At 43.5% G+C, this 17,797-nt stretch overlaps 2 protein-coding genes across 2 annotated transcripts in view; one reads left to right on the top strand and one right to left on the bottom strand.

Annotated features, from left to right (window-relative positions):
* The window catches only part of stxbp4 (syntaxin binding protein 4), a 46,489-nt gene extending 42,110 nt beyond the window's left edge, over nucleotides 1–4,379 (bottom strand). The window contains exon 1 of the mRNA XM_076081659.1: nucleotides 4,327–4,379. Within this exon, the coding sequence (XP_075937774.1) occupies nucleotides 4,327–4,379 (53 nt within the window). The remainder of the gene's footprint in view (nucleotides 1–4,326) is intronic.
* Nucleotides 4,380–10,205: 5,826 nt separating this feature from the next.
* On the top strand, nucleotides 10,206–11,665 carry hcar1-3 (hydroxycarboxylic acid receptor 1-3). Its single transcript, XM_076081658.1, has 2 exons — nucleotides 10,206–10,586; nucleotides 10,822–11,665. Exons 1-2 carry the CDS (start codon nucleotides 10,206–10,208, stop codon nucleotides 11,506–11,508), a joined length of 1,068 nt encoding a protein of 355 aa, XP_075937773.1. The 3' UTR covers nucleotides 11,509–11,665.
* The last annotated feature ends 6,132 nt before the right edge of the window (nucleotides 11,666–17,797 follow it).

Here is a 17,797-nt window from a genome sequence, read left to right as displayed (position 1 = left end):
TTGTGTTTTTGTTTCTTGTTCTATCAAAACAAATGCTGTTTTTTCAACATGAAGAACCTGAAAGCAGCAGCAGCTCTCTGAGCCCCACAAACAGCTGACAACAGCCGGCCAACGTGCAACCGCTTCCTGTTGGGACACGAGGGGGCAATTAAACTGAGCACTTAATACCTGCTAATCTGCATCACCTGCCGCAAGTGATTAACGTCACTCACAGTAACACAGTGACACCGCTGCAGAGACACCGGGCCAGTCTCTGGTTTCACAAATACGCTGCAGAAGAAGAATTATTAAAACAAGGGTGTGTGAGTGGATAAATCAAACCTTGAGCTGCAACAATAAATAAACAAAGCATATATTTATAGAGATATTATTAAAACATTATATTATATTTCTCAATATTTCAATAATTATTTAGATAGAGGACAATTTTGTGCATTCAGCAGATTTAAAAAAACATTTAATTAAAAAGTTTCACTAGTCATTTGTAGAAGAAGAGAAAGAGCCGGTCGCTGCCAAACTGGTAACCGTTTACATTTGTCAAAAATCAACAAAACGCTCTTCAATGTGGAGATAACATTGTAAAGTAAAATAAAGCATCACCATGTATATAAAAAAAGTTTTCACTGGAGGGGAGATGGAGCAGGTTTGTCTTTGCTGTTTCATGATGATAATGGAACAAATTAAATCATCAACGGTGCATTCAGGTACCTGATTGTACAGGTATTCTACTTCATGATTTTATTACGTTATGTTTGCTGATGTTACTGGAGACAGAATATTTAGTGACCGGGCTGCTCTTCAGAACATTTGTTTGTTAATTATTTATAATTACATGATGAGTAATTAGAAGTCTTTGTGTTTGTGTCCACCTGGTAAATGAGAGTCCAATGTTCTCTGTTTTAGCTGTTTTGGTCTCCACCAACTCTGAGAAAATACTGATTAAAGCAGCTTTAATTATCCACGTTTAACCTGCAAAACAAAATGTTTACGGTGAAATTGAACTGATAATGAAAGAAAAATATGAATAAAAAATAATGTATGGACGATGATTCTTGACCTTGAAACAGTAATATAATAATGATGTTGGCTAAAGGTCCACTTATTACTTTTAACCACATCTCCCTGTCTTCATCAAAGTATAGACTTTGGCGCTTGACCTAAATAGTATGAATATATAAATAATGGTTTCTAATGGAGTCTTTGTGTCACATCTTAGTGACATCAAACTCAACAAGCAGCTGCAAATTATTTCCAATGAACAAGATCATTTTATGTTCATACATTTTGTATTTCAATGCATTTTTTGTTAAGCGGACCCTGAAGAAGTGCCTCCTCTGAAGAGATTGTATTACATAATGCAGTGTATTGTTTTTTAACGTTGATAAATAAAGTAGCCTAGTACTACTACTACTACTATCACGTCAACCAGTAACACCAAGGTAAACAATAGAACCGTAATATTACTCTATATCTGTAACTTATAAAGTGAGGTAACTTAACGTAGAGCAGCAAATAACTTTACTAACCTTATGAGTAAGTTAACATTAACGTTCGCTAACGTCAATTAACATTAGCTAGCTCATGAGGTTTGTACAAGCGGTTCAATGTGATCTCATCCGTATAATCCTGATATTTTACCGCTTAGGTAGCCTTTCGGTTTGTTACCTCAAAAGTTTGCATGTGGATAACGTTGTGAAACAGAGGCGAGTAACGTTGTTACACGTGGATAACGTTGAGAAACAGGCGAGTAACGTTGTTACACGTGGATAACGTTGAGAAACAGGCGAGTAACGTTGTTACACGTGGATAACGTTGAGAAACAGAGGCGAGTAACGTTGTTACACGTGGATAACGTTGAGAAACAGGCGAGTAACGTTGTTACACGTGGATAACGTTGAGAAACAGAGGCGAGTAACGTTGTTACACGTGGATAACGTTGAGAAACAGGCGAGTAACGTTGTTACACGTGGATAACGTTGAGAAACAGAGGTGAGTAACGTTGTTACACGTGGATAACGTTGAGAAACAGGCGAGTAACGTTGTTACACGTGGATAACGTTGAGAAACAGGCGAGGAATGTTGTTACACGTGGATAACGTTGTGAAACAGAGGCGAGTAACATTGTTACACGTGGATAACGTTGAGAAACAGAGGCGAGTAACGTTGTTACACGTGGATAACGTTGAGAAACAGAGGCGAGTAACGTTGTTACACGTGGATAACGTTGAGAAACAGAGGTGAGTAACGTTGTTACACGTGGATAACGTTGAGAAACAGGCGAGTAACATTGTTACACGTGGATAACGTTGAGAAACAGGCGAGGAATGTTGTTACACGTGGATAACGTTGTGAAACAGAGGCGAGTAGCGTTGTTACACGTGGATAACGTTGAGAAACAGAGGCGAGTAACGTTGTTACACGTGGATAACGTTGAGAAACAGGCGAGTAACGTTGTTACACGTGGATAACGTTGAGAAACAGGCGAGTAACGTTGTTACACGTGGATAACGTTGAGAAACAGAGGCGAGTAACGTTGTTACACGTGGATAACATTGAGAAACAGAGGCGAGTAACGTTGTTACACGTGGATAACGTTGAGAAACAGGCGAGTAACGTTGTTACACGCGGATAACGTTGAGAAACAGGCGAGGAATGTTGTTACAGGTGGATAACGTTGTGAAACAGAGGCGAGTAACATTGTTACACGTGGATAACGTTGAGAAACAGAGGCGAGTAACGTTGTTACACGTGGATAACGTTGAGAAACAGAGGCGAGTAACGTTGTTACACGTGGATAACGTTGTGAAACAGAGGCGAGTAACGTTGTTACACGTGGATAACGTTGAGAAACAGAGGCGAGTAACGTTGTTACACGTGGATAACGTTGAGAAACAGAGGCGAGTAACGTTGTTACACGTGGATAACGTTGTGAAACAGAGGCGAGTAACGTTGTTACACGTGGATAACGTTGAGAAACAGAGGCGAGTAACGTTGTTACACGTGGATAACGTTGAGAAACAGAGGCGAGTAACGTTGTTACACATGGATAACGTTGAGAAACAGGCGAGTAACGTTGTTACACGTGGATAACGTTGAGAAACAGGCGAGGAATGTTGTTACACGTGGATAACGTTGTGAAACAGAGACGAGTAACATTGTTACACGTGGATAACGTTGAGAAACAGAGGCGAGTAACGTTGTTACACGTGGATAACGTTGAGAAATGGTGACAGTTAACCCTAACCCAGTTAACATTGTAACACATGCTTGATGTTGTTAAACGGTCGCAGTTAACTTTGTAACATGTGGTTAATGTTGAGAAACCGAGGCGGTTATCTTCAAGCAGTAAAACCACTCAGTTGGGGTTAGAAAAAACATCGTGGTTCGCCTTAAAATAAGAACGCTTCTAACGTAACAAATTACGTCATTTGACTCAGTGGAGTAGCATCACACGTTATAATGTGGCGAGTAAAAATTACTCAACTTTTGGTTTCAAAGGTTCGAGCGTCACAGTCCATTAAATAAAAGTCCTGTGTTGTTTGGGACCAGAAGGGTAATGTGACATTTTCAAATTGCTTGTTGTTCCCTGTTAATAGTCTAAAAACACTCTTACAAGAATATGTTGGACATTTTTACTTGATAATTAAGTTAAATAATTAGTCAATTATTATAACGTATTACTATATATCACCACTGTGGATTAACATATTTATTTTTTGACTAAGTGTTCCAGCGCTTCTGGATACAGTCAGAAAAATCTGTATTCTCCAGTAAATTTCTTGCGACAATGTCTAAAACTCATTGCATGAATTAAGACATTTTTTACAATTACAAGAGATACAAGATTTTTACCCGACAACAGAAACATTCACCTCATGGGGAAGCTTAAATATAAATCACTTTACAAATAATGAATACAGTAAAAAAGAACAAAATCTCCCTTTGAAAAGTAGAAAGTCTCAGAGACGGAACAGGAGTGAATGTGCTGTTGTTGTTAAAAACTGTTGGTATCTCCCTTTAAAGCAGCTCTTACACGCGTGACCCACAACCACAAGCATGTGGACTTAAACTCAGAGGCATCTGCCGGTAAACAGCCTGTAAACCTATTTCACCTCTGAAGTCTGTGACCCACATGAACTACTGCTGCAGCAGCAAGAGGAAAACAAACGCTGTAAACCCTTAAAAGAGACACGTTTTCTTCTTTTTTTATAAAAGGAAAGAAGGAAGGAAGGAGGGAAGGAATGAAGGAAGGAGGGAGGGAGGGAGGGAGGGAAGGAAGGAAGGAAGGAAGGAAGAAAGGAAGGAAGGAAGAGGGAATCAGCTTACCAGTAGAGGAGAGACAACCCATCAAATCCAGCGTCCTTTGGGAGGAATGGCATCGCACGACTATCCGAGACAGAAAAAATAACAACAACAACCACACACACACAAACAAACAAACACAAGTGTTAGGGCGCCATGAGGCGGGGTGGGGGGTGGGGGGGGGGGGGGCGAGACGCGATGAGATGAGGAGGCGGCGGTTGAAAGAGGTCGGCGATTGTGACCAGAGTGAAGAAGGAGAGGGATGGAAATCCGCCTCGACAGAGAGAGAGACACACACGCTTACCTTTACTCACTAATCCATGCTGATACCCGCCACACACACACACACACACACACACACACACACACACACACACACACACACACACACACATAAGCACATGCACACACATGTCACAGAGGATGTAACTTTAAACATTTTCTGAAGACGCGTACTGAAAGATTAGAGCATTATAGAATATAAAAAACGACTGTCGACTGTCTGAAAAGAGTTTCCTCTCTAGAATCACCTGCAAATGTTGTACAGACGAATCTGAAAAGTATCGAGCAGCATGCATGAATTCAAATTCAAATTTTTGTATTTGGCTGAATACACAATACAGGTTATGAATCATTACTGGGAAATGTTTGTGCGATTTAAAAAGACAGGGAGGGAGAAGAGAAGGTGAGAGCTGTGCCAGCTTTAGTGGTCAGAGATGTCTGGACTCAATCGGATCAGTATCAGCAAATCAAATCCTCATCAAAAACCTGATCCTGGTCTTTACTGAACTCGATTGTTGGTGCAGCTCAACCTGCCGGTGTTGCAGCACTTCTTTACTTTACGGCAGTGGATGATGATGAGAGCAGTTTGTTGCATATAGAAGAAATGATGACTTGAATAAATGTGTTTACTGCTGGCCCAGGTTCCCCTCCTGTCACGGGGCGTGACGGAGGACTCAAACGCAGACCAGGCAGAGTAGCGTGAAGCAGGCGTTTTATTAAACACAAATAGGAATCTTTACCAACACAACAGGGAGTCCAAGCACAAGACAAAAGACGAGAGGGAAAATCCAGCGGGAAACGAGGCACGGCAGGCAGACGGGGAAACCGGGAACAGGACGAGCAAAAACTATCTCACCAACAAGCTGCACACAACTGGTCAAGAAGTCAAAGTGACTGAGCCAGAACAGTTTCCATTTAACTCACTGGAGGAAGTGGAACATGTTGAGGACCGCCTTAAAGATCCTCAACTCTCAGCTGAAGAAGAGTGGTGAGTGTTTTTGTTTTATGAAGCATCTCAATCAAATCTGATTCAAATCAATCTTGATTTGAACTATTCTATGTATTAACACTGGATAATACCCTGTTTGATGAATGTATTATAAAAACATTCTGTAAAGTATCAGATGTTAACTTCTTTGATCCATTTTAGATTTCCTCCATCGGACACATACACGGAACATCTTGTCCTCGTGTTCAGTGATGATGTTGGAAGAGCATCAACTGGAAAGAGATAAATGGGAAAAAGTCCTTCAGCCAGATGGAGTTGAAGACTTTGCTCCTGCGTAAGTAACTGTAATATTTAATGAAAACAGTTTGAAGTCACCCACAGGTCTTAGCTCGTGTTCAAACTTACAAATTAGCATCTTTCCCAGATCTTCTCCTAACGGTGCTAAATTCAATATTTGAACAGCAACTCCATTCTCTGCTCGGGTAGATATTACTCGACTATATCTTTACATAATAGTTATATGATATATTAGCTCTGAATATAGCATAGCAAACCTTTACATGCCAGACAGCCACTAGCTTTCAGACTGCATGTCTGCTATATGTTGCACTGAGGCTTCATGAGATTATGATCTGCTTGTGATTACAGATGCCGTCGAAAGAATCATGTCTCACGTGCCGCCACAGATGATGAGATTGTGAAACACAATGAGGTGGTTCAACCTGGCAGCAGACAGAGGAAGCTCCTGGAGGCGTGTCACTGTCAGCATCCCTACTGCCTAAACATGCATGTGTTGCATGTGATGTTATGTCATACATGTGATACATGTGATGTTCTAAAATTCTTGTAAATGGAATTAATTTAATAAAAAAACATATTTTTGATACTATTCATGGTTACATTTCTTTTTTTTCCATTAATACCTATTCACTGTAATAGTTATAATAGGCTGTAATGACCTCTGTTAATAATAGAAATGTGGTTAGCATCGTGCTCCGGCTTTATTCTGAGCAGAGCCTGTAGCTGCGGATCAGCACAGGGGGCGATGGCTCGAGGTGGAGAAACCAAGAACAATCTGTTACTGCATCAGTGCCATTCAAAAAAAAAAAAATAGATTTGGGTCCGTGTACGTTTTGGTAGCTTTACCGTTTAGTCGAAAAAAGGAAAATACAGAAATACCATGGTTTACTCGTTTTAAGCGGAAATGCTCCGTCTTTCCGTCTTTGGTGTCTGAATTCAAGAACCAAAGTCAAAGGCAAATCGCTTTTTTGTTTGTATTAAAAAGAGTCGCAAAGCACAACAAGTAACCCGGAAAGAAGAATATTTCAAAATAAAAGTCAAGGCAGTAGAATGACCGTATGCAAGAAATTCTTTCGTCTGTGATGCATGAAGGCAAATCACTGTCAAAATGCGAGAGCGCAAATCAAACAGCTGCGCGCGTATTTTACTTTGACGAGCGCTTTTTCATCACTCCGCTCGCAAAATTTGGACTCGTTGTCTTCACCTGTAACCGGTTGGTTGTATTTGTTTGGACCATTAACTCTTCCTGTCTGGCTGCTTTTGGGTTATTTCCATTCTTGAGTCCTCATGAAAGTATTTTGATGAATATAAAAAAGATGAAAAATCTAATCAACTTATGGCACTTCTCCTCACGATGTTCTAATGTACTTTAGACAAAAACGGATCAAAGTAGATCAAAGCAGAGGAGCATTCAAAGAGCGTCGACCTCTACGAGGCTGTTTCCTCCGTCTGCTCACCAACTACATGAGATCAGTCAGCAGTTTGATCTGTTTCCTGAAAAACAAACCAAAGGCTCTTTGGATGAGGTAATAAAAACAACACAAGGATCAAATATATTCAAAAGAAATTACATTTTAATCAACTACTTTTGAAATTGAAAATGAAAAAAAACATTAAATATATAAAATTTTAATCTAGATTATTTTAATTAAAAATAAATATAAAATGTACATCTAGATTTAAATTTTAGATTTTTTATTTCAAAAGAAATACAGAATTCACAGCATATCTATTGCTGAGGAGATGGAGACTTTATTACAATACATCTTTACATTGACGATAGTTGTTTAGATATAATAATAATCTCAACCTCCTCTAATGGATTTAGACACTCTGTAAAATGCTGATGCGTCACATATTAAGGCAACAACGGTAATCCTGTGATTTCAAAACTTCCATCATTTCTTCATTTGTACCCAGAAAGGAAATTCGTTGATGTCGATGAGCGTTTGACCTGCAGAGTCTCAGCGATGACAAAAGAGAGACAGGAAGTGACCCGCCGTCCACCCAGAAACACAGAGAGACAGGAAGTGACCCGCCGTCCACCCAGAAACACAGAGAGACAGGAAGTGACCCGGCGTCCACCCAGAAACACAGAGAGACAGGAAGTGACCCGCCATCGACCCAGAAACACAGAGAGACAGGAAGTGACCCGCCATCCACCAGAAACACAGAGACAGGAAGTGACCCGCCATCCACCCAGAAACACAGAGAGACAGGAAGTGACCCGCCATCCACCAGAAACACAGAGACAGGAAGTGACCCGCCATCCACCCAGAAACACAGAGAGACAGGAAGTGACCTGCCATCCACCCAGAAACACAGAGAGACAGGAAGTGACCCGCCATCCACCAGAAACACAGAGACAGGAAGTGACCCGCCATCCACCCAGAAACACAGAGAGACAGGAAGTGACCCGCCGTCCACCCAGAAACACAGAGAGACAGGAAGTGACCCGCTGTCCACCCAGAAACACAGAGAGACAGGAAGTGACCCGCCATCCACCAGAAACACAGAGACAGGAAGTGACCCGCCATCCACCCAGAAACACAGAGAGACAGGAAGTGACCCGCCATCCACCAGAAACACAGAGACAGGAAGTGACCCGCCATCCACCAGAAACACAGAGACAGGAAGTGACCCGCCATCCACCCAGAAACACAGAGACAGGAAGTGACCCGCCATCCACCAGAAACACAGAGACAGGAAGTGACCCGCCATCCACCAGAAACACAGAGACAGGAAGTGAACCGCCATCCACCCAGAAACACAGAGCTGTCATATCATATTACATATTAAAATCATTGTCCTTCACGTCTCAGCGGCTCAGTCTACAGGATGGTTTAAGTGTTCTGCTCAGTCTTTAGACAGAAGAGTAACTGAGGACATTTAATGAAGCGTGTTACTCAAGAAGAAGCTCCGGTTAAACAACAGCAGCTTCCTCTTCCTATTCCTCACCCCCCCTCCCTCTCACCCTTCAGGTCCTCAGGTTCCCACATTCTCAAATACTCATTGGCAGAAATATATTGTTTAAAAAAAATAAAATTAACAATCAATCAAATAAAAATCCACATTTCTGCCTCTAAATATAAAATATACAGAATAAAAAACCATAAACCGTTTCTCTCGTTTAAATATTGATTTTCAAGTTGTGATTCGAACATCAATAAAGTTCCATTTGGATATATATACATGTTTTATATTTTGATACATTTTATATATTAGAATAGATAACAGAAGTTGGTTCATTATTAAACACGATGTTCAGTGACTAACAGAATTGATCATTCATTGGTTTCTGATGAGTTGATTTTCTGTCGAATGAAACTCGTGTTTTATATTCGGTACATTATTGTGAAATGTTCAGAGGAAATGTTCCTGATATCACGCGTCACCTCACTGTGTGTACTTGTACTGTGTGTACTTGTACTACTAGTGTTGTAACATGATGCTGACGTGATGAAGACGACCACACAGGAACATCCTCCTTTAGAGACATAAATACACCGACAGCAGTTTATCAACTCTTTATGAATGAAGTCTTCAAGGCTGACTGGTGAGTTCTGGATGTTAGAATAAGTCACTTTTATTAATGTAGATTTTATATATAAATATATATATGTATATATACATATGTGTGTTTGTTACTTTTTTATTCAATAGGCAACTCTTTCATGTGCGAGATGCCAACGTTTCACAGTTTACTTATTTTAAAACGTGTGTTTTTTTACAGCGTTAGTTTGGTGGATGTAGTTTAATTGTATTTTATTTCATGTTTTCCTCATTTTTTTCTATTACAAATATATTTAATTTGTAAGTCTATTTGCTGAAATATACTTTCAAGTTTATTTTACGATGTTTAGAGTTGTCAGTATTTTTTTTATTTAGTAAATTACTTTTATTAAGTATTTTTAAAACTGCATATATGATATTTCATTATTATAAACCGTTTTGTTGAGATGTATCTCTTTTATTTTGTGGAAGTTTTAAAAGATATTAAAATCGTGTCACTCCACATGTTTTGAACAAAATGCATTATGATGTCAAACTGAACACAAAGTGACTGTGTGTGTGTGTGTGCGTGTGTGTGCGTGTGTGTGTGTGTGTGTGTGTGTGTGTGTGTGTGCGTGTGTGTGTGTGTGTGTGTGTGTGTGTGTGTGCGTGTGTGTGTGTGTGTGTGTGTTTTCTGTTCTTTTTGAACAGATTTCATTCAACAGAAAAGGAAGAAGTTGAAAAGAGGAAGTGGAGACGTTTCCTGAATCTCAACACTTTCCTCTTTGACTTCATGAACTTGTGTTTGTTCTCCAGAGGAGCTGAACATCATTTTCATTTGTCTCCTGATTCATCAGTTAGAGTACATACACAATATAAAATGTTCAACACCACTTCCTCCATGTTGAACCTGACCACCCCCCCGCCCGGCTGCCCCCCCGTCGGTATCCAGCTGGAGGGCCTGATTCTGCCCCCGGTGCTCACCGTGGACGTGGTGCTGGGGCTGCTGGGAAACGTGGTGGCTCTGTGGATCTTCTGCTTCAAGCTGAAGACCTGGAACCCCAACAACCTGTTCCTCTTCAACCTGGTCATCGCAGACTTCCTGGCTCTGGTGAGTCTGCCGCTGAGGATCGACGCCTTGCTCAGGGGCCACTGGGTGTTCGGAGACGGTCTGTGCCGGATCAACCTCTTCCTGATGTTCTCCAACCGCTCGGCCAGCATCGCGCTCATGACGGTGGTCGCCATCTACCGCTACTTCAAGGTGAGGACCAGCTGTGAGGATGTCACGACGAATCTACACATGATTTAAAGGTTTTACACGTCAGCAGAGCGTCCATATTACAATATGATACCAAAACTGTAATGTTACAATAATAATAACTTCATTCATGTAGCACCTTTAAAAACAGAGTTTACAAAGTGCTTTAAAGAAATAAATGAACAGAAAGCTCATCAGTGAGGCGTGACGTAATAGACTTCCTGTCCTCTGGCTCCAGGTGGTCCACCCTCACCACCGCTTCAACCGGCTGACCCTGCGTCAGGCCGCGCTGGTGTCGGCGTTCGTCTGGCTGCTGGTCGCCGCTCCTCGGCTCCCCATGCTGGCCTTCAGCCACATCAAGGGCGCCGGCGACGGGACCCAGTGCTTCTTCTTCACCTCCTACAAAGAGGCGTCGCGGGCCATCGTGGTCCTAGTCGGCACGCACCGCGTCCTGACGGTGCTGGAGTTCGTCTTCCCGACGGCCATGCTGCTGTTCTGCTCCGTCCGCATCTCCGGCTTCCTGAGGCGCCGGCGGATGGGGAACCCGGAGAAGGTGCGGAAGGCCATGCGGGTGTGCGTCGCCATCGTGGCGGTGTTCATCGTGTGCTTCCTGCCCACCACGGTGGCGACCGTCGGGGTGTGGGTGATCCGCTCGTACCGGCCGTGGGACTGCGCCTCCTTCTACACCTTCACCCAGCTCACCATCGTGTCCCTGGGGCTGAACTTCCTGAACTCGGCGCTGGACCCCATGGTCTACGTCTTCTCCAGCTCCATGTTCCGGAGGGCGCTCTGTGGCGCGCTGCCCCGGGCACTGCGCTGCGGCGAGTCGGACGACAGCGAGAACGCGCCGTCGTCGGGGACTCAAACCACCGACCAGCAGGAGATGAAGTCCACGAGGGCCGAGACAGGAAGTGGAGCCATGTGACCAGCTTTCCCTCCATTATAACGACTGGATTCGATATTCACGACTCATTGTATTGTATTTAAACGTCCAGATTTACTTTTAGTTTGGAGGGCATGAATTCACTTTTGCTTCATATTTATTCTCATTATTAGCGATCCAACATCTTCCTCAAGTTCTGGTTCATTTAGTAGAAAGAAACACGTTATTCATGTTATTTTCTCCACATAAAATAATAGAATCAAGTGTTTCTTTGGTCTTTAGATGTTTTCTCATTTTATAAATGAATCTGCCTTCATTGATTTGTGCCTTCAGTGACTCAAACATATGTTTGAACTCTATTGGCCCCTAACATGTCCCCTGACTGACTTATATGTTCATGTTGTTCTCTTCAAACCCAAACTGGTTCTCATGGTTCCACTTTGGAGACATTTCACATGTCAGTCATCGTTTCAGACACTTTATTTTTTTACAAAAAATCCTCCTGTTTGAAAGTTGATGAACTCTTTGAGACGAGAGACTTCTTTAGGTTTGATCTGTGAGTCCAGAAGAGTTTCAGTGTTTAAGGATCAACAAAACCAAAAACATAGAAACTCTGTTTCTGTTTCTCTGCACGTGCTGATGGAGGAAGTGCTCCATCTAGTGGACACATCGTCAACATCGAGAGAAAAGCAGCGTCAGACGGTCTGTGATGCGTTCAAGTCCAGTGCAGCTCTGGTTCACACACACGATATGTCCTCACGAGTGTGTGTGTGTGTGTGTGTGTGTGTGTGTGTGTGTGTGTGTGTGTGTGTGTGTGTGGCTGAGTACCTTCTGCAGCTCAGAGCTGAGGTCAACTCTCAACATAAAGGACTGATTCCTCCACACAACGCTGCCTCCTACGGGGGAGAAGGTACACACACACACACACACACACACACACACAGTACAGTCATAGTGCCCTCTGAATGATGGGCTGCTGATTGAAGAGACAGAAAGTGGACACAAACACACCAGTGATGAGGAGTGAAATGATACGTGTGTGTGAGTGTGTGAGTGTGTGTGTGTGAGTGTGTGTGTGTGTGTGTGTGTGTGAGTGAGTGTGTGTAGCTCTTGTCCAGTCAGATCAGTTGACTAAAACAGAGACTCAACCATCATTTTCTCTTCGTCTCTCTCAGCTCATCATTTCCTGTCTTTTCATTCTCGCTGTTATTTTTCTGCAAAAATCCAAGATGGCGACGTGACGACTACGTCCACTTCTAATAAACAGTCTGGAAACGACAAGAAACATGTCGTAAATAAAACATTTGATGATAATATCTTTTAACATGAACCACCTGAACACTCTTCATGGGTCACATGGTGGTACTTTCTGTGCGTTACGATACTCACACTAGAATGGCAGACAGGCGGTGTGAGGCTGTGAGCTCAGCTCGTCCTTTGGAAGGCCGACTGTCTCCGACACACAGAGCAGGATGAAGCGCCGCTCGTGCTCCAGACGGTTGGAGGCGTAATGAAACCACGAGCCGCTCTGAAGAGGCTCTTCACCGTCCGCCGGGAGAAGAAGTCCACTCGAGTAATCAGCGGCGCTGCTACTCTGTGAAAGGACATGTTTTAAAGACAGAGCAGCAGGACTCTCACCTCGTCACATCTTCTCTCTTTAAATCTTTATGTGACGTGACGGAAGTCTTGAAGCCAGATCAGATACAAACACACCAACATGACACAAAGTCTAGTTAGTTAGACCCAGTCTGGGTCCATGCTGCACCCAGACTGATAGACTGACTCCAGTCTGATCTAGACTGACTCCAGTCTGACTCCAGACTGACTCCAGACTGATCTAGACTGATCTAGACTGACTCCAGACTGATCTAGACTGACTCCAGACTGACTCCAGTCTGACTCCAGTCTGACTCCAGACTGATCTAGACTGACTCCAGTCTGACTCCAGACTGACTCCAGACTGATCTAGACTGACTCCAGACTGATCTAGACTGACTCCAGTCTGACTCCAGACTGATCTAGACTGACTCCAGACTGACTCCAGTCTGATCTAGACTGACTCTAGACTGACTCCAGACTGATCTAGACTGACTCCAGACTGATCTAGACTGACTCCAGACTGACTCCAGACTGACTCCAGTCTGACCTAGACTGATCTAGACTGACCTAGACTGACTCCAGACTGATCTAGACTGACTCCAGATTGATCTAGACTGACTCCAGACTAAGTCCAATCTGACCTAGACTGACTCCAGAACAACAGAACCCAGGTTTAATTCACGCTACTTTTAAATACTCAAACCTGTCCTGATAATTAACTTTACGAGTTTAGTTGTTTTTCATTCTGACTGGTTCATCTTCACTGTTAGAGGTTTTATTTCTCCCAATAAATCAACATGTGACATTTATGGCAAAAAATGTTGATTTCAGAGTTATTTCTGTAACCAACTGACATCAGCCTGAGATCAGGAGTAGTTTAGATCACATCTATAGATCTATATCTTTATTCTGACTCTTCAGTCAGGCAAAACATACGGAGGAAAACCAAAAAGTGATGTCATGTCTGAGGTCTCCTGCTGTCTGTAATGTGAAGGTAATGAGCACTAATAAACAGAGCGTCTACAGACCGACTGATAGAACTAAATGGTGCTATTTAAGGGATTTAAGGCCTTTGGCGTAAAAATAAAACTGTTAATATTCACAGCATTTATCTTCCACCATAGATATGAAAATAAACCTTACATCAGGATTTTACATTTTACATTTGAAAAGGTCAAAGGGAAAAACATTCAACCATAAAGTGCATTAGATGTTATTTAACTAAATTATACGAGGAGAGGGAATGCATCTTTTTAAACTTTTAAACTACTAAACACTTGAAGATGCATGGAAACTAAACGTATTAATGAAGTTGAGCCGTGTATGAATTTGAATAATGGGGAACATTTTAAAAAGGTATGAAACACAGCGTGTGATCCGTGTTCCTGCTGCTCCGTCTTAATCCTGCAGACATGTTGGTATGAAATACATGTGAATGATTCAGTCTGTGGGGTTCTGACCCACAGACTTATTAGTTACAGATTCAGTCGGAGCTTCTAAGTCTAAACTTTGTCCGACTCGGTTGTGCTTGATGCGATCGTTTGCATGCTAGCTTTAGCATCTTAGACACAAGTCCATGTTTTAGGTAATGTTTACTTTTTTGGGAACTCTTGACGTATTCATCACAATAAATTAAGACGATCTTTGTTTCATTGCAGAAACAGCAGAGCCGATTGATGCATTTTGATGAGCGTCAGAGAGTCTCTTCTGGGATGTCTGGGGCTTTAAAACAAGCGCTCCTTCTCACAGCCACCTCTAGAGTATCCAGATAGTCAGCAAAACCTTCTGTTTTAAGATCAATTCTCAATTTCTTGCAAGAAAATCATAAAGCTGAGATGCAAGCAAAAGGCAGAAAATTGCCCATAAATGTAAAGTGGCAGAACTTGTCATAAAATGCAAAAACAAAGAGTTTATTTTCTGGTCAAACTATTTTAATGAGCTCACGCTGCAGCAAAGGATCAAACAAGGCTAACAAAATGAAGTTCCATTGGTTTTACTCTCAACACCTCCAACTTTAATGAACAAACGCTCTTCAAGGGGACTGACGAGGAGACTCAAGGTTTCCCTTTAACATTGAAATCCAGAGGATCTCCTCTTTGGAACAGCCCACTTTAAGCATCATCTGCATAGTTACTCCAGAAACATCTGGATTCGACTTGAAATATATTCATTACACCTTCTAGTCTGACCAATTGTACATTTATCAATTTCATATTACGGCTTTATTTTGAAACCTCTCTGCCCATCAAGGAGGACCGTTAGTATTTAAGTAGGAGAGGCATCTTCTTAAGCCAGTCGACCATCTCATCTATTCATGTGTATATTTGCAAACAACGTTTCAAGGCTGACTGCGGGAGTGAGATCTGTACCCTTCAGCTAGACCAAAAGGTCCAGTTGTAAAGAGTTGACTGGTTAACAAAGGCTTCTGGGATTTGCCACAAATTCTGCATTAAGGGCAACAATACAGAATTTAAAGTCTGGGAGATTCTAACTCAATTGCTTACTAGAACCACATTCTGCCATGTGACCATTTAACCAAAGCCGTTCCATTAAGTGCCCGATTTCAGTCAAATCAGCATTGAAGTCCGACTAATTACGTTGAAGAGCGATATTAAAATTATAGATAGTAAGGGCCCCATTCAGACCTCCATATGTGGTCTGGAGTCCAATCCCAAAGAGTTCCATTGATGCATTTTCAACTCTGGCGCAAGTCACAAGAACGCTATGTATATAAAACAACTATATGGTTCTTGTTGTCAAATTATTTTATTAATACTTTTCAAAAACAGTTCCAGGAATGCTGAAGATCAGGTAACAAAGTTCACCTGAAAAACAGGGAAAAGGTCAAAGGTTAGTCATGAACCATCATTGAACAGCTTAAACTTCATCTGCTTTTTTTTTACCTCATTAGACCTTCCCTCCTGGAGTCTGTCTTGGTGGTGGTGGAGGTTTAGGGTAGAATGGGGAGTACCTAGTGTGGGAAGAGACTACTGCTGCTCGCCGGTAGCCATTTCTGGACTGGATGAGTTTGGATGAGGAAGGCAGAGGAGCCGGCATCCAATAGGTCGGGTCGTAGAATGATGGGTCAACTCCCTCCAAAGGCCGACCAGAGGGAGAACCAAAACCACTACCAAGGCTGGAGGTTGCAGGAGCAGCATAAGATCCACCTGTCGGGTTGTAGAACGAGGATTCAGGTCCCGGTGCAGGCCGAGTTTCCAAAGGCCGACCAGGGAGGGAACCAGAACCACCACCAAGGCCGAAGCTTGCAGGAACAGCATAAGATCCACCTGTCGGTTTGTAGAACGAGGACTCAGGTCCCGGTGCAGGTCGCGTTTCCAAAGGCCGACCAGGGAGGGAAGCAGAACCACCACCAAGGCTGAAGCTTGCAGGAGCAGCATAAGCTCCACCTGTCGGTTTGTAGAATGATGATTCAGGTCCCGGTGCAGGTCGAGTTTCCAAAGGCCGACCAGGGAAAGAAGCAGAACCACCACCAAGGCCGAAGCTTGCAGAAGCAGCATAAGCTCCACCTGTCGGTTTGTAGAACGAGGATTCAGGTCCCGGTGCAGGTCGAGTTTCCAAAGGCCGACCAGGGAGGGAAGCAGAACCACCACCAAGGCCGAAGCTTGCAGGAGCCGCATAAGCTCCATCTGTCGGTTTGTAGAATGAGGATGCAGGTCCTGGTGCAGGTAGAGTTTCCAAAGGCCGACTAGGGAGGGAACCAGAACCACCACCAAGGCCGAAGCTTGCAGGAGCAGCATAAGCTCCATCTGTCGGTTTGTAGAACGAGGATTCAGGTCGAGTTTCCAAAGGCCGACCAGGGAGGGAACCAGAACCACCACCAAGGCCGAAGCTTGCAGGAGCAGCATAAGCTCCACCTGTCGGTTTGTAGAACGAGGATTCAGGTCCGGGTGCAGGTCGAGTTTCCAAAGGCCGACCAGGGAGGGAAGCAGAACCACCACCAAGGCCGAAGCTTGCAGGAGCAGCATAAGCTCCATCTGTCGGTTTGTAGAACGAGGATTCAGGTCCCGGTGCAGGTAGAGTTTCCAAAGGCCGACCAGGGAGGGAACCAGAACCACCACCAAGGCCGAAGCTTGCAGGAGCAGCATAAGCTCCATCTGTCGGTTTGTAGAACGAGGATTCAGGTCCTGGTGCAGGTAGAGTTTCCAAAGGCCGACCAGGGAGGGAAACAGAACCACCACCAAGGCCGAAGCTTGCAGGAGCAGCATAAGCTCCACCTGTCAGGTTGTAGAACGAGGATTCAGGTCCCGGTGCAGGTCGAGTTTCCAAAGGCCGACCAGGTAGGGAACCAGAACCACCACCAAGGCCGAAGCTTGCAGGAGCAGCATAAGCTCCACCTGTCGGTTTGGAGAATGAGGATTCAGGTCCCGGTGCGGGTCGAGTTTCCAAAGGTCGACCAGGGGGGGAACCAGAACCACCACCAAGGCCGAAGCTTGCAGGAGCAGCATAAGCTCCATCTGTCGGTTTGTAGAACGAGGATTCAGGTCGAGTTTCCAAAGGCCGACCAGGGAGGGAACCAGAACCACCACCAAGGCCGGAGCTTGCAGGAGCAGCATAAGCATAAGATCCACCTGTCGGGTTGTAGAATGAGGATTCAAGTCTCGGTTTAGGCCAAGTTTCCAAAGACCGACCAGGGGGGGAACCAGAACCGTCACCAAGAGTGGAGGTTGCAGGAGCAGCATAAAGACCAGCTTCGTCAGTCAGGTCATCGAGC

Source organism: Anarhichas minor, unplaced genomic scaffold (genome assembly GCF_050575085.1).
Source record: "Anarhichas minor isolate MPS153535 unplaced genomic scaffold, ASM5057508v1 ptg000084l, whole genome shotgun sequence".
NCBI classification, from domain to species: Eukaryota; Metazoa; Chordata; class Actinopteri; order Perciformes; family Anarhichadidae; genus Anarhichas; species Anarhichas minor.
Note: the sequence above shows the minus strand (reverse complement) of the source record. Positions and strands in the feature narration are given on the sequence as shown.

Bases quoted from the DNA above. Each gene is read 5' to 3' on its own strand.
- hcar1-3 (XM_076081658.1), top strand. From the start codon at position 10,206: ATGTTCAACACCACTTCCTCCATGTTGAACCTGACCACCCCCCCGCCC. The intron at 10,587-10,821 runs GTGAGGACCAGC...CTCTGGCTCCAG, and splicing joins CCATCTACCGCTACTTCAAG to GTGGTCCACCCTCACCACCG.